This window comes from Jaculus jaculus, chromosome 10 (assembly GCF_020740685.1).
Source record: "Jaculus jaculus isolate mJacJac1 chromosome 10, mJacJac1.mat.Y.cur, whole genome shotgun sequence".
NCBI lineage: Eukaryota > Metazoa > Chordata > Mammalia > Rodentia > Dipodidae > Jaculus > Jaculus jaculus.
The window spans coordinates 91,100,402-91,116,050 of record NC_059111.1 but is presented as its reverse complement, the minus strand read 5'-3'; the positions used below and the strand labels follow the sequence as shown (position 1 = coordinate 91,116,050).

The 15,649-nt window shown below is 43.4% G+C and overlaps 1 protein-coding gene across 3 annotated transcripts in view; it reads left to right on the top strand.

Moving 5' to 3' along the window:
- Nucleotides 1-4,560: 4,560 nt before the first annotated feature.
- Tmem209 (transmembrane protein 209) overlaps nucleotides 4,561-15,649 on the top strand; it is a 53,962-nt gene continuing 42,873 nt past the window's right edge. The window contains exons 1-5 of one of the 3 annotated variants that reach the window (XM_045160385.1): nucleotides 4,561-4,648; nucleotides 5,495-5,631; nucleotides 5,756-5,814; nucleotides 8,795-8,926; nucleotides 10,622-10,860. In XM_045160385.1, coding sequence (XP_045016320.1) covers nucleotides 5,495-5,631; nucleotides 5,756-5,814; nucleotides 8,795-8,926; nucleotides 10,622-10,860 — 567 coding nt within the window. In that variant the 5' untranslated portion in view covers nucleotides 4,561-4,648. The other 2 variants (XM_045160384.1, XM_045160386.1) reach the window with 2 other exon arrangements.

Genomic DNA, 15,649 nt, shown 5'->3' with positions numbered 1-15,649 from the left:
GATAGCTTTTTGCTTAGAAAATGAGACATGCTCAAAGGGATGAAGGTGATTGGGAACTGTTTCCCTCCATGACCTATCGCAGCTTCCACGGCAACCTATTATGACATACACTTGAGCAACTGTTGCAGGAAATGACAAATGCTTCTTGGGATTGGGATGGGGAAGACCATGTGTAAGCTAACTACATAGGCCTCAGGTAACTGCTGGTTTGATTCAGGTGTCCCCCATAAACTTAGGTGTTCTGAATGCTAGGTTCCCAGCTGATGGAGATTTGGGAATTGACGCCTCCCGGAAGCAGTGTGTTGTGGGGGGGGGGTATTATGAGTATTATAGCTGTTTTCCCCTTGTCAATGTTTGGCACACTCGCCTATTCCTGTTGTCCACCTGATGTTCATGCCACTGTTTTCCCCTGTCATCATGGTGCTTCCCCCTCAAGCCTGTAAGCCAAAATAAACCTTTTTTTTTTTTCCTCACAAGCTGCTCTTGGCTGGGTGATTTCTACCAGCAATGCGAACCTGACTGCAACAACTGTTGACATCTTGGTCTTCAACTTCTATTGTCTCAAACTGCCGGGAAATAAAACCAATGTCTTTTTTTTTTTTTCTAACACATATATTTTAAAGAGGAAGAAAGGGAAGAAAAGGCAGCCACAAGCCACAACGTCATGTTTAAAACTACTGTCTGCGATTTAGTTTTGGAGGTACTACCACATGGTTGTCAGTGTTCTGATTTGAATAAATTCACAATAATTTATAGATTGCATTAAGATGAAACTGACACTTAAGAACTACATCAAGGGCTGGAGAGATGGCTTAGTGGTTAGGCGCTTGCCTGTGAAGCCTGAGGACCCTGGTTCGAGGCTCAATACCCCAGGACCCACGTTAGCCAGATGCACTAGGGGGTGCACGCATCTGGAGTTTGGTTTGCAGTGGCTGGAGGCCCTGGTGCACCCATTCTCTCTCTCTGTCTCTCTACCTCTTTCTCTCTCTGTCTGTTGCTCTCAAATAAGTAAAAATAAAAAAACCAAAAAAATTTCTAAAAGAAAAAAAAGAACTACATCAAGATTGCTGGAAAGATGGTTTAGTGGTGAAGGTACTTGCCTACAAAGCCAAAGGACCTAGCTTTGATTCTCTAGGAACTTGGCAGCCAGACAGCAAGGGGGCACATGCATCTGGAGTTTGTTTGCAGTGGCTAGAGGCCCTGGAGAGCCCATTTTCTCTCTATCTGCCTCTTTCTCTCTCTCAGAAATAAAAAATAAAATATTTAATATGGCTGGGCATGGTGGCACACACCTTTAATCCCAGCACTTGGGAGGCAGAGGTAGGAGGATCTCCGTGAGTTTGAGGCCACCCTGAGACTACATAGTGAATTCCAGGTCAGCCTGGACCAGAGTGAAACCCTACCTCGAAAAACAAAAAACAAACAAACAAACAAAATATATATATATATATAAAATGTATATTTAGGGCTGGAGAGATGGTGTAGCGGTTAAGCGCTTGCCTGTGATGCCTAAGGACCCCGGTTCAAGGCTCGGTTCCCCAGGTCCCACGTTAGCCAGATGCACAAGGGGGCGCACGCGTCTGGAGTTCGTTTGCAGAGGCTGGAAGCCCTGGTGCGCCCATTCTCTCTCCCTCTATCTGTCTTTCTCTCTGTGTCTGTCACTCTCAAATAAATAAATAAATAATTAAAAAAATGTATATTTAAAAAAGAACTACATTAAATGTATATAAGTTCTTTTTAGGTGAGGTCTGACCTGGGGTGAAGTGGTCTAAAATTCTTGCTTTGACTATACAATAAATTGAATCCTTTGAACAATTTTCAAGTTAATTCATCATTAAATCTACAGCTAAAGCCAAAGACGGGCAACCTATTCATTATCAAATCTCACTTTAAAAAAATCTAGGGGCTGGAGGGATGGCTTAGCAGTTAAGATGTTTGCCTGCAAAGCCAAAGGACCCGGTTTGATTCCCACGTTAGCCAGATACACAAGGGGGCACACACATCTGAAGTTCTGGAGGGCTGGAGTCCCTGGCACGCTCATTCTCATTCTCTCTCTCTCTTTCTCCCTTTCCCTCTTTCTCTGTTAAATAAATAAGTAAATATTAAAAACAAAAATCTTGGGCTGGAGAGATGGCTTAGCGGTTAAGCGCTTGCCTGTGAAGCCTAAGGACCCCGGTTCGAGACTCGGTTCCCCAGGTCCCACGTTAGCCAGATGCACAAGGGGGCGCACGCGTCTGGAGTTCGTTTGCAGAGGCTGGAAGCCCTGGCGCGCCCATTCTCTCTCTCCCTCTATCTGTCTTTCTCTCTGTGTCTGTCGCTCTCAAATAAATAAATAAAATTAAAAAAAAAAAATCTAGGCCGGGTGTGGTGGTGTACACCTTTAATCCCAGCACTTGGGAGGCAGAGGTAGGAGGATCGCCATGAGTTCAAGGCCACCCTGAGATTATATAATGAATTCCAGGTCAGTAGTCTGAGCTAGAGCAAGACCCTACCTTGAAGAAAAAAATAAAATCCTAGGGTCTTGGAAGATGGCTCAGCAGATACCATATAAGAGTAAAGGCTTATGAGGCTGATTTGTCCTGAGTTTAATTCCCCAGCACGCTTGTCAACCGGCGGGCTTGGCCATGCACTGCTATAACCCCAGTCCTGTGGGGAACAGAGACTAGAGAAATGCTGGGGCTGGCTGGCCAACCCGTCTGACTGATAAACAGAGACTGTCTCAAGGTTAACACTTAGGGATGAGCAATCGAGAAAGTCACCTAATGTTCTCCTCTGGACTCCTCACATGTGCCCACGGGGTGGCATCTGCACACACACACACACACACACACACACACACACACACACGCATACACTGCACATACTATTACAAACGTTAGCTCTTGGCTGGATATGGTGGTGCACGCCTTTAATCCCAGCACTTGGGAGGCAGAGGTAGGAGGATCACTGTGAGTTCCAGGTCACCCTTAGGGTACAGAGTGAATTCCAGGTCAGCCTGGGAAAGACCCTACCTCAAAAAAACAAACAACAAACGTTAGTTCTTAGGCTGGAGAGATGGCTTAGCGGTTAAGGTATAGGCCTGTGAAGCCTAAGAACCCAGGTTCCTTCTCCATGTTCCACAGAAGCCAGATGAACATTGTGGCCCATGCATCTGGAATTTGTTTGCAGTGGCTGGAGGCCCTGGCATGCCCATTCTCTCTCCCTCTGTGTCAAATAAATAAATAAAATAGATAAATTATTTTTTTTTAAGTTAGCTCTTTAAGAGTGTATATAACCAGCCAATCTTCATTTGCCATACCACAATAAAACTTCATTTTCTTCCATTTAACCTTGGAATCATTTTAGAAAATGTTTAGTCGGGTTGGATGGATGGCTCAGCAGTTAAAGGTGCTTGCTTGCAAAGCCTGACTGCCTGGGTTCAATTCCCCAGTACTGACATAAAGCCAGAAGCACAAAGTGGTGCATGCATCTGGAATTCACTTGCAGTGGCAGGAGGCCCTGGCACACTAATACTCACTCTCCCTCTCTCGCTCTCTCCATCTGTCAAAAATATAAATAAGTTAATTAAAATATTAAAAAAATAAAATGTTTATAGTCATTTCGCTTACATGAGGTAACAACCCACTGACTCGTGATATAGCTTAACGTTATTATGAGATCCATTTCTCTATACAGAATGAGTTTCCAGGTCCTGGACATCCTGGTCTTTGGTCCTGGCTCTGGCTGGTGACCCAAACCCCAGTGAAGCGTTCTCAGAGCTGAGACTTTCCGAGGTTTCCTGCTCCCACCTCTATGGCCCCCGCAGGTCTACGGAGGCTGCGCTCCTGGGACAGAAAACAGGGAACTCTTATTTGCTAAATGCCATGCTTGGCTCAGAGACACCCTGTAGGTGTTTACATTCATTAAGTAAAACCAAGCTCGACTCTCTCTGATGAACTTTTTTCTCAGTTCTTTCAACAATTCAGGGCAACAACCCGGCTGTTTTTACTCCAAGCCACTAACGATAAATACAAAAATTAAATCAATTAATTAAAAAAAAAAACAATAAAACGTTTTGGCTTTTCTTCCTACTGCTGCATTTTCCTTGCGTGGATATTTGAGAATACATAGGGTCAAAATAATTGGGGGAGGGGGGACATTTTTTTTTTTTTTTCAAACACAGAGGGAAAACTGCCTTGTCATTGCTCATCAGTACGGACACATCAAGCACTCTGCATGCTTTGCTAAATAAAATCTTACAAATATAAGTCCGTGAAAAGTTCTAAAGAAGCCAGAATTACATTAACCCCATACAACATTCGGCTTGTTCCAGCGCTTTCTTTTCGCTAACGACTCAGCACCTGGTCTGAATTTCGCTGCTTAGCTTTCTCCCTGCAGCTGAATTGGAGCCACACATCCGAAGGCGTTTCCCTGGCAACGAAGGTACCTCGCCGCAGCCGCAGCCACCACCACCATCCTCCTCCCCCCCGCCCCGCCCCGCCCCGCCCCCGAGGCCGTTCCCATTCTCGCGAGAAGAGACGACCCAGTTCTTCTTCCGGTGACTGCAGGGCCCCGGCCGGCCCGCCGCTGCCTTGGGCTTGGGCTTCGCGCATGTGCAGTAAGGGGGGCGGGGCGGCGCGTTCCCGCGGCTTCCGGTCTGAAGAGCACGGTGCGTGGTTGTGGAGGGGGGGGGGGTCGTCTACTGGCTTCCCGGACGCGGAGTCCGCGTGGAGCGCGAGAGTTCCGCGCATGCCGTTCTGCCCCCGGGTTCAGCCGAGGGAGGTGGTATTTAGGTGTCCCGCCACTGAGAGTAGGGCGGAGGAGAGAAGCGAGAAGGGTGACTCAAGTTCGGCGCGGGGCGGGATGGCGGGAAGGGCACCGCCGCTTCCTGTGGGCTCCGGACTCCCTGTGGCGGGGCAGGCTTTCCCCCCTCGCAAGGCGGTGATGGCACAGCCGCGACCGGCAAAGCAGGGAAGTGTGATTCCCGGGGTGCCCTAACCATGCACACGTGCCCGCTTCACACCTCGAGTGCACGCTCATAAGTTCTTACACTTGGTCTGCAAAACAGGGAATCAGGCGTGTCATCACGCTGCGTGACGGTTGATTCCAACACACTGATGGCTTCTTTGTGGCCGTGGGATATGTGGAATCATCGTCTTTCAAAAACTTGGTGTCCTGATTTTTTTTTTTTTGTTTCTTAAAGTCTTAGTCTAGTTCATGCGACATACTCCAAACGACAAAGCCTGAACTGTTTGCACACGCAGTAAACCTTACATGATGAAAGTTACTGGAAGTATTTAACTGTTCTCCCAACCAGCCAGTTCTCCGTGGTGCCAAAGGAGGGTATAATTTAAAATTCCCTTTCCATATACTAACACTGAACTGAGGGAAAGAAAAAGAAAAGGTTTGGTAATACATTAGAACACAAACTTGATTTTTTAAAGTTTTGATTTCTTACGAGTAGTTTCTTAAATTCCTGTTTTTTTTTTTCTTTTGTTTGTTTGTTTTTTAATAGATGCAAGGAGAGGCAAGCCCTAGTCCTTCCCTTATTGACAGAACCATCAAGATGAGAAAAGAAACAGAAGCTAGGAAAGTGGTTTTAGCCTGGGGTCTCCTAAATGTATCCATGGCTGGAATGATATATACTGAAATGTAAGTTCATCAGCTAAATAGTGAAAATAAGTACTCATTGGCTGGTTCTGTGGCTTTTGTTTTTGTTTTGATTTTCAATTTTTGTTTTTAAGTAAACTGAGTAGCTTTTCAAAACTTTTTTCAGGACTGGAAAGTTGATAAGTACATATTATAATGTGACATACTGGCCCCTCTGGTATATTGGTAAGTAACTAATTTTCACTACAATTTAGAGATACTACCAATGAAAAAATTGTTTATGGGTTTATTTAAATGTAGTATCCATCCCTTCATTAAAAAAAATAATGGGCTGGGTGTGGTGGCACACGCCTTTAATCCCAGCAATCGGGAGGCAAAGGTGGGAGGATTGCCTTGAGTTCGAGGCCATCCTGAGACTACATAGTGAATTCTAGGTCAGCCGGGTCTAGAGTGAGACTCTACCTCGAAAAACAGGGCTGGAGAGATGGCTTAGCGGTTAAGCGCTTGCCTGTGAAGCCGAAGGACCGGTTCGAGGCTCGGTTCCCCAGGTCCCACGTTAGCCAGATGCACAAGGGGGCGCACGCGTCTGGAGTTTGTTTGCAGAGGCTGGAAGCCCTGGCGCGCCCATTCTCTCTCTCTCCCTCCATCTGTCTTTCTCTCTATGTCTGTCGCTCTCAAATAAATAAATAAATAATGAACACAAAAAAAGAAAAACAAGAAACAAACAACAACAAAAAACCACGTAATGACGCTGGAGAGATGGCTTAACAGTTGAGGCACTTGCCTGTGAAACTTAATGACCCAGGTTCAGTTCCCCAGAACCCACATAAAGCCAGATGCACAAGGTGGCATGTGTGTCTGGAGTTTGCAGTGGCTAGAGGCTGTGGTGTACCCATTCTCTCTGTCTCTAATTGCAAATAAAATAAAACAACACATAGTCCGATGTGCGCACGCCTTTAATCCCAGCACTTGGGAGGCAGAGGTAGGAGCATTGCCATGAGTTGGAGGCTACCCTGAGAGTAATTCCAGGTCAGCCTGGGCTAGATTGAGATGCTACCCCGAAAAAGAAAACAAAAACACATAATGCCTTCCATGTTCCCCAAACTGGGAATTCAGCAAGAACGGAACAAGGTAAAAACCATCTAATGGGAAGACCATTCTAGTAGAGAAGACAAGCAAATTAATAAATGAGAGACACTTGTAATCCTAGCACTCAGGAGGCTGAAGCAGGAGGGTTGCTGTAAACTTGAGGTTAGCCTGGCCTACACAGTTCAAGGTCAGCCTGGAATATATAGCAAAACCCCATCTCAGGAAAGAAAAACCAAATAGAAAAGTATAGTGTCAGGTAATGAGGAATCCTATGAAGAAAAGTAAGGCTTGGGAATGATGAGATTTTCATTTGTTACTGTCCTGAAATAACCTCTCCACATTTTCACCTTTTCAAGACCAGGCCAGATTTCTCTTTCATGGATACCTTTCTTCCTTCTGTCTGCTTTTCTATACTCCTCAGATAGGAAGAGTCCTGTCGATGTTGAAGTAAATATTGTGTGTCCATTAATTTAAAAAGCCGGTCATGGGAGTGGGTGTGGCAAGTGAAAGAACAAAGGATTTGGAATCTTCAGGCCTAAGTTAGAGTCATTGCTAGCAAGCTAAGTACGCTTCTAAAACCCACTCGGCTCTTCCATGCCTGCTTATCATTAAAGTGAAGATGAAAATACTGAACAAAGTTAGACAAATTAGTAATAGTTTAAAACTCACCACACCTAAATGCCACCTAATAGACAATCATTAAATGGTAGCTGTTATGAGCAATGAGAAAGTTGGTTTTAATTTTGATGTTAATTTGCTAGCATGTGGAGGGATTTTGTTTCTCTGCCAATACATCCCTCCCCCCAACACATACACACAGTTGCTGAGGATGGAACCCAGGACTTTTTTTTTTTTTTTTAGTATATTTTTATTTATTTGCAAGCAGAGAAAGATAGAGAATGGGCATGCCAGGGCCTCTAGCTGCTGCAAAAGATCTCCAGATGCATGTGCCACTTTGTGCTTCTGATTTATGTGGACACTGGGGAATTAAACTCAGGTCCTTAGCCTTTGCAGGCAAGTACCTTTAACTGTACCTTAACTGCTAAGCCATCTCTCCAGCTCCTTCCTCCTTTTTTTTAAAAAAAAATTGAGCTGGAGAGATGGCTTAGCGTTTAAGGCTCGTGCCTGCGAAGCCTAAGGACCCAGGCTCAATTCTCCAGGTCCCACATAAGCCAGATGGACATGGTGGACCATACATCTGGAGTTCGTTTGCAAAGCCTAGAAGCCCTGGTATGGCCATTCTCTCTCTCTCCTCTGTCTCTAACAAATAAATAAAATCTTAAAAAAAAAAAAATGGGGGCTGGGGAGATAGCCTAATGGTTAAAGTATTTTGCCTGTGAAGCCAAAGGACCCAGGTTTGATTCCCCAAGACCCACATAAGATGCATAAGGGGCACATGCGTCCGAAGTTTGTTTGCAGTGGCTAGACGCCCTGGCATGCCTGCTCTCTCTGTGTCTTTCTCTGCTTGCAAATAAATATATATGTGTATATATATATTTTGTTTTGTTTTGTTTTTGTTTTTTTAAGGCAGGGTTTCACTCTAGCTCAGGCTGACCTGGAATTCACTATGTAGTCTCAGAGTGGCCTTGAACTTACGGTGATCTTTCTACCTCTGCCTCCCAAGTGCTGGGATTAAAGGCGTGCACCACCATACCCAGCTCAATAAATAAAATTTAAATAAATAAATAAATTGGGGCTGGAGAGATGGCTCAGCAGTTAAGGTGCTTGCCTGCAAAGCCTAACAACCCAGGTTCTATTCCTTAATACCTGTGTAAAGCCAGATGCTCAAAGTGGCACATGCATCTAGAGTTCATTTGCAATGGCTAGAGCCCCGGGTTTGCCCATTCTCATTCTCTCCCTCTCCTTACAAATAATAAAATTTTTAATGTTTTGTTCTTATTTATTATTTGAGAGAGAGAGAAACAGAATGGGTATGCCAGGGCCTCCAGTTGGTTACAAACTACCTCCAGATGCATGTGTCACTTTGTGCACCTGGCTTATGTGGGTATTGGGGAATCAAAACTGGATCTTCGGCATTGCAGGCAAATACCTTAACCACTAAGCAACATCTCCAGCCCCAAATAAAAATTTGAAGAAAAAAATTGTTCTCTTCCAGAGCTTGCCCTTGCATCTCTCTTCAGTCTTAATGCCTTATTTGACTTTTGGAGATACTTCAAGTATACTGTGGCACCAACAAGTCTGATTGTTAGCCCTGGACAGCAAACACTTTTAGGGCTAAAAGCAAATGGTAAGTAGCAAAAATGGGAAGATTAGTGATAAAATTTACTCTTAAATTCCCCTTTTCATAAACTGAGAACTAAAAGGGACTTCTGAGGCCATCTGACCCTATATTAAGCAAATCTATAGGAAATTGTTTTATAGCTGATGATTGTCATTATTATTTGCATAAAAATAATAATGGAACTGATACCCAACAACCTCATGATAATGTGCTATATTGTTCAGTTAAAATTTAACCCTTTAACTCCTGCTTCCTTGAATCATTTTGAAATGGTAAATACCTAACTTGTCTTTTAGTAATAATACTTAATGTAATTTGATAACCAGTTCTTCTGTTACTTTTCTCTTGAAGAAAAAGACTTACTTGATTCTGTTTACTCTCTCTGTGGATGCATATGTATGTGTGTGCGTGTACCTCTGGAGGTTAGAGGCTAAAGTCGAGTGTCTTCCTTACTTGTCACCTTATTATTAATCTCTTTGAGAGGGGGAGCAAATTGGTGTGCCAGGGAGTTTGGCTGTTGCAAACAAAACTCCAGATGCATGCACCACCTGTGCACCTGGCTTACATGGGTCCTGGGGAATTGAACCTGGGTCGTTTGTCTTAGCAAGCACCTTAACCACTAAGCCATCTCTCCAGCCCACAACCTTATCTTTTTTTTATGCCATTTTATTTATTTATTTATTTATTTATTTATTAGATACAGAAGGACAGAGGGAGAGAGAATGGGTATGCTAGGGCCTCTAGCCCCGAACTCCAGACACATGTGCCAAGATGTGCATCTGGCTAGTGTGAGACCTGGAGAATTGAACCTGGGTCCTTAAGCTTTGCAGGCAAGAGCCTTAACAGCCAAGCCATCTCTCCAGCCCCCTTATCTTTTGTTTTTTTAAAGACATTCTAAAATATATTTTTTATTTATTTGAGAGTGACAGAGAAAAAGAGGCAGATAGAGAATGGGCGCTCCAGGGCTTCCAGCCACTGCAAAAGAACTCAGATGCATATGCCACCTTGTATATCTGGCTTATGTGGGTCCTGGGTAATCGGACCTCGAACTGGGGTCCTTAGGCATCACAGGCAAGTGCTTAGCCGCTAAGCCATCTCTCCAGCCTTCCCCACCCCCACCTTAGTTTTGAAACAAAGTCTTTCACTGAATCTGGAGTTCATCAATTTAGTTAGACTGAACAGCCAGCAAGCCCCAAGGATCCTCTGCTTTCCCTGCCTGTGCCAGAATTACAGGCACACCCAACTTGTATTTGGGTTCTGGGCATCCAAACTCAGGTCCTCATGCGTACATGGTGAGCACTCTACCAGCTGAACCATCTCCCTAGCCCTTTAAATGTGTTTTTATAAAAATCATATTTTTATACTTGAGGCTGAGGTAGGAGGATCTTGGTCAAGGCCAGCATAGCCTGCATAACAAAAACCTATTCTTGGCTGGGGAGGTAGCTGAGTCATTAAGGGCAATGCAAAGCCTTGCAGCCTGACTTTATTTCCCCAGTACCCACATAGAGCCAGAGGACAATGTAATGCATGTTTCTGGAATTCATCTGCAGAGGCAGGAGGCTCTGGCACACCCATTCTCTCTTCCTACCTCCTTACAAATAAATAAAAATATTTCAAAGTAAACGAAAACCTATTCTCAAGATAATTTTTTTAATATAAACTATATTTTATGTGGATGTGATTTGTTCCTTTTCCTTCTAGTTGTACAGACTACCCCTCCACGTGATCTGGCAGCCTCCCAGATTCCTCCCTCTCCACCTTCCCCTTCAATTCAGGGGCAGAGTGTGTTGAGTTACAGCCCATCTCGTTCACCCAGTGCCAGTCCCAAGTTTACCACCAGTTGTATGACAGGATACAGCCCTCAACTGCAAGGCATTTCTTCTAGTGGCAATACTTCTTACAGCCCTGGAGTGACCTACTCGCCGGTCAGCTATAATAAGGTAATGACTCTTCATTTGGCCACTAATGCTATTTTAGAATTGGAAGGTACATTAATAATCATCCAACGAGCCGGGCGTGGTGGTACATGTCTTTCATCCCAGCACTCGGGATTAAAGGAGGATCACCATGAGTTCGAGGCCACCCTGAGACTACATAGTGAATTCCAAGTCAGCCTGAGCAAGAGTGAGACCCTGCCTCGGCAGGGGAGTGGGAAGCATCCAGCGAGTCAGAATTTCATATCTAATTAATGAGGAAACTAAGGATGAGAGGGTAATTCACTTATCTGAATCACTCATTTAAGAGCCAAGAACAGGGCTGGGGAGATGGCTCCATGGTTAAGACCCCATAATATTGTAACCCTATGCCCTAATTTTTATGTTATTACAAGGAGAGTTTATAGGTTGGTGTTTGAGGTTCTTGAGGCCTAGAAGGGCATTAGGAGGGAATCTCTCATGTAGGAAGTTCTCACTATTGTTTGACTGAAATCTTGGAGGCTACCAAGAATTGCCTACAAAGAAACCAACACAATTGGCCCCTGCCTTTGTACATAATATTTCCTTGAGATTAAATTCCATGGCACTGGTTATCCAATATTAAATTAATTTTGAGCTGGTCATGGTGGCGCACACCTTTAATCCCAGCACTAGGGAGGCAGAGGTAGGAGGAGTGCCATGAGTTCAAGGCCACCCTGAGACTCCATAGTAAATTTCAGGTCAGTCTTGGCCAGAGTGAGACCCTACCTCGAAAATAATAATAATAATTCTGGCTGAGCGTGGTGATGCATGCCTTTAATCCCAGCACTCAGGAGACAGAGGTAGGAGGATCGCCATGAGTTCAAGGCCACCTGAGGCTACATAGTGAATTCCAGGTCAGCCTGAGCTAGAGTAAGAGCCTACCTCAAAAAACAAAAAGGAAATAAAAAGAAAGAAAGTATATAGTAATACTTTATAATCCACTGGTAAATACAGTTGCTTTCACAAGAAAAGCACTGTGTAATCATTATAGAAAATTAGAATAATAAGAACCAGGTGTGGTGGCGCATACCTTTAATCCCAGCACTCGAAAGGCAGAGGTAGAAGGGTTACCATGAGTTCAAGTCCACTCTGAGACTATGTAGTGAATTGCAGGTCAGTCGGGGCTAGAGTGAGGCCCTACCTCAAAAAAAAAATTATAATAAACTAGAAAGAACATTACTTAAAGTTCTACTATCCAAAAATAATTTGTGCTTAAGAGCTACTTAATATACCTGTAGTATAAGTTATTTTAATTTTGTAAAAATTTATTTGTAAGTAGAGAGAAATAGGGAAGGAATGGGCATGCCAGGGCTTCTTGTCACTGCAAATGAACTCCAGATACATATGCTACTTTGTGCAACTGGCTTTATGTGGGTACTGGGGAATTGAACCCAGGCAGTCAGGCTTTGAGCCATCTCTCCAGCCCTTCATTTGTTTTTGTTTTACATATCTTTATTTATTTTTTTTCAGAGAGAGAAAGAGGCAGAGAGAGAGGGAGAGAATGGGTGTACCATGGCCTCCAGCCACTGCAGACGAACTCCAGATACACATACCCCCCCCATTGTGCATCTGGCTTACATGGGTCCTGGCGAATCAAACCGGGATGCTTTGGCTCTACAGGCAAATGCCTTAACCACTAAGTCATCTCTCCGGCCCACTTTCTTTCTTTTCTTTTCTTTTTTTTTAATTATTTGAGAGAGAGAGAGAGAATGGGCACGCCAGGGCTTCCAGCCACTGCAAACGAACTCCAGACGCGTGCACTCCCTTGTGCATCTGACTAACGTGGGTCCTGGGGAATTGAGCCTTGAACTGGGGTCCTTAGGCTTCACAGGCAAGCGCTTAACCACTAAGCCATCCCTCCAGCCCACTTTCATTTGTTTTTTAATTACTAATTTTCTTTTTTTTTCGAAGTAGTGTCTCAGTCTGGCCCAGGTTGACCTGGAATTCACTGTGTAGTCTCAGGCTGGCCTTGAGCTCACAGCGATCCTCCCACCACTGCCTCCCGAGTGCTGGGATTAAAGGCATGCAGCACCATGTCTGGCTTTAATTACTAATTTTCAGCAAATAGTTCTGTACATGAAATTCTTGATAGATTTAGAGAGGTGGGTGGCAATCCAAGACATTTGTACTGATGATTACATCCCAAAAATGTATTCATTTTAACAGTGTTGATCACCAATTTTTTTTTTTTGGGGGGTCTGTTTTCAAGGTAAGGTCTCACTCTTGCCCAGGCTGACCTGGAACTCACTCTGTTGTCCCAGGCTGGCCTCAAACTCACAGAAATCCTTCTACCTCTGCCTCCCTAGTGCTGGGATTAAAGAAGTGTATGCCATTATGCCTGGCCTATCTTTTGGTTTTTGGTTTTTTGAGGTAGGGTCTCACTCTAGCCCAGGCTGACCTGGAATTTCACTATGTAGTCTCAGGCTGGCCTAAACTCACAGTGATCCTCCTACCTCTGCCTCCTGAGTGCTGGGATTAAAGGCGTGTCCCACCATGCCCAGCCTATCAAAATGTTTTTTATAAATCTCTTCCAATAAGAAAAATGACAGTGGTATCTTATAACTTCATATTGATATTTCTTTAAAACTCTAAATCGGCCAGGTGTGGTGGTGCACGCCTTTAATCCCAGCACTCGGGAGGCAGAGGTAGGAGGATTGCCATGAGTTCAAGGCCACCCTGAGATGACAGAGTTAATTCCAGGTCAGCCTGGACCAGAGTGAGACCCTACCTCGAAAAACCAAAAAAAAAAAAAAACTCTAAATCAAGAAGTTGTCATTCTTCTCTATCTACTTCTTTCTCTCTCTGTCTCAAATAAATAAGTAAAATACAACAAAATAAAATAATTAGCTGGGCATGGTGGTGCACATTTTTAATCCTAGCACTCAGGAGGCAGAGGTAGGAGGATGGCTACGAGTTTGAGGCCAGCCTGAGACTACAGAGTGAATTCCAGGTCAGCCTGGGCTAAAGTGAGACCTTATCTCAAAACACAAACAAACAAAAAAATAATAATAATTAATTAATATAAAAAAAGAAGTTAGCTGGGCATGTTTGCACACGCCTTTAATCCCAGCATTAGGGAGGCAGAGGTAGGAGGATCGCCATGAGTTTGAGGCCACCCCGAGACTCCATAGTGAATTCCAGGTCAGCCTGGGCTACAGTGAGACCCTACCTCAAAAAAAGAAAAAAAAATTATCACCTTAAATATTCAACTTTAAATAAAAATAAAAAGTAGGCCCTTGTATACCCATTTACACTCAGTCTCATGCACTCTCCCCTTACAAATCAAATAAATATATTTTCTTTAGAAAGCAAAATTGAAAAAAGAACTTGTCATATTCTCTTCCTACTTTAGTAGATAAGATGTATGTCCCGGTGAGTTGCAGGTTTTTGTTTTTTTTTTTTTTTTTTTTTTTTTTTTTGGTTTTGAGGTAGGGTCTCACTCTAGCTCAGGCTGACCTGGAATTCCCTATGTATTCTCAGGGTGGCCTCAAACTCTAGGCGATCCTCTTACCTCTGCCTCCCTAGTGCTGGGATTAAAGGTGTGCACCACCACGCCTGCCTTTTTTTTTTTTTTGTTTACAGAAGTTACTTGTTGATTTTAAAGTTAATATGGGAAAATGAATGAGCCAAGGACATTTTGAATTAACAGGGTACATCCCTATAAACATTAAAGCTTATTAATTAAAATATTATGCCTCTTGAGCAAGAATAGACCAGGTAATGCACTAGAAACTTATATGGAATCATAATAAACATGAGGATTTAATATTTCACTTTAAGAAGTACAGGAGAAATCAGTATGCATAATGTTTATTTACTTACTTATTTGCTAGCAGGGTAAGATAGAAGAGAGGCAGAGAGAATGGGCACACCAGTGCCTCCAGCCCCTGCAGATTGTTAGGCTTTGCAGGCAAGTGCTTTAACTGCTGAATCATCTCTCCAGCCTAGATTTTTTTTTTCAATTTCAAACAGCATTAAACAAGTATAAGACTTGTTAATAATTCAGTTTGTTCTAAATTAGCATTGAATGGATCATGAAACACAACGGGGGAAAAATCGTGTATTTGGGAGCTCAAGAGATGGCTTAATGGGGGGCTGGAGAGATAGCTTAGCAGTTAAGGTATTTGCCTGAAAAGCCAAAAGACCTTGGTTCAATACCCCAGGATACACGTAAGCCAGATATGCAAGGTGGCACATGTGTATGGAGTTACATGTTTGCAGTGACTAGAGGCCTTGGTGCACCCATTGTCTATCTCTCTTTCTCTCATAAGTAAAACATAAATAATATATATACATTTAAAAAAGAGATGGTTCAGTGGTTACAAGCACTTGATTGCAGAGCCTGACAGCTAGGGTTCAGTTTTTCAGTACCCAGATGCACAAAGTGGTGTATGTATCTGGCATTTGTCTGTGGTGGCAGGAAGCCCTGGTGTGTCCATACCTCTGTCTCCCAAGTGCTGGGATTAAAGGCGTGTGCCACCACGCCCAGCTTAAAATAGTATATTTGAATAAACAGTTTGTCGTTAACAAATGGAATTACTAATTAAATGCACATTAAAAAATTTTTGTACATGAAGTAGACATTTTAAAGTAGTGATATGGGTGAATGGATACCAAAATAGGTCTGCTATCTATTCTGATAGGAATGTAACTTAGTGCAACATTTTCACTTGATAGATATATTTTTTAACATTTTATTTATTTATTTGAGAGAGAAAGGCAGATGTAGACAGAGAGAATAGGCATATCAGAGCTTCTAGCTACTGTAAACAAA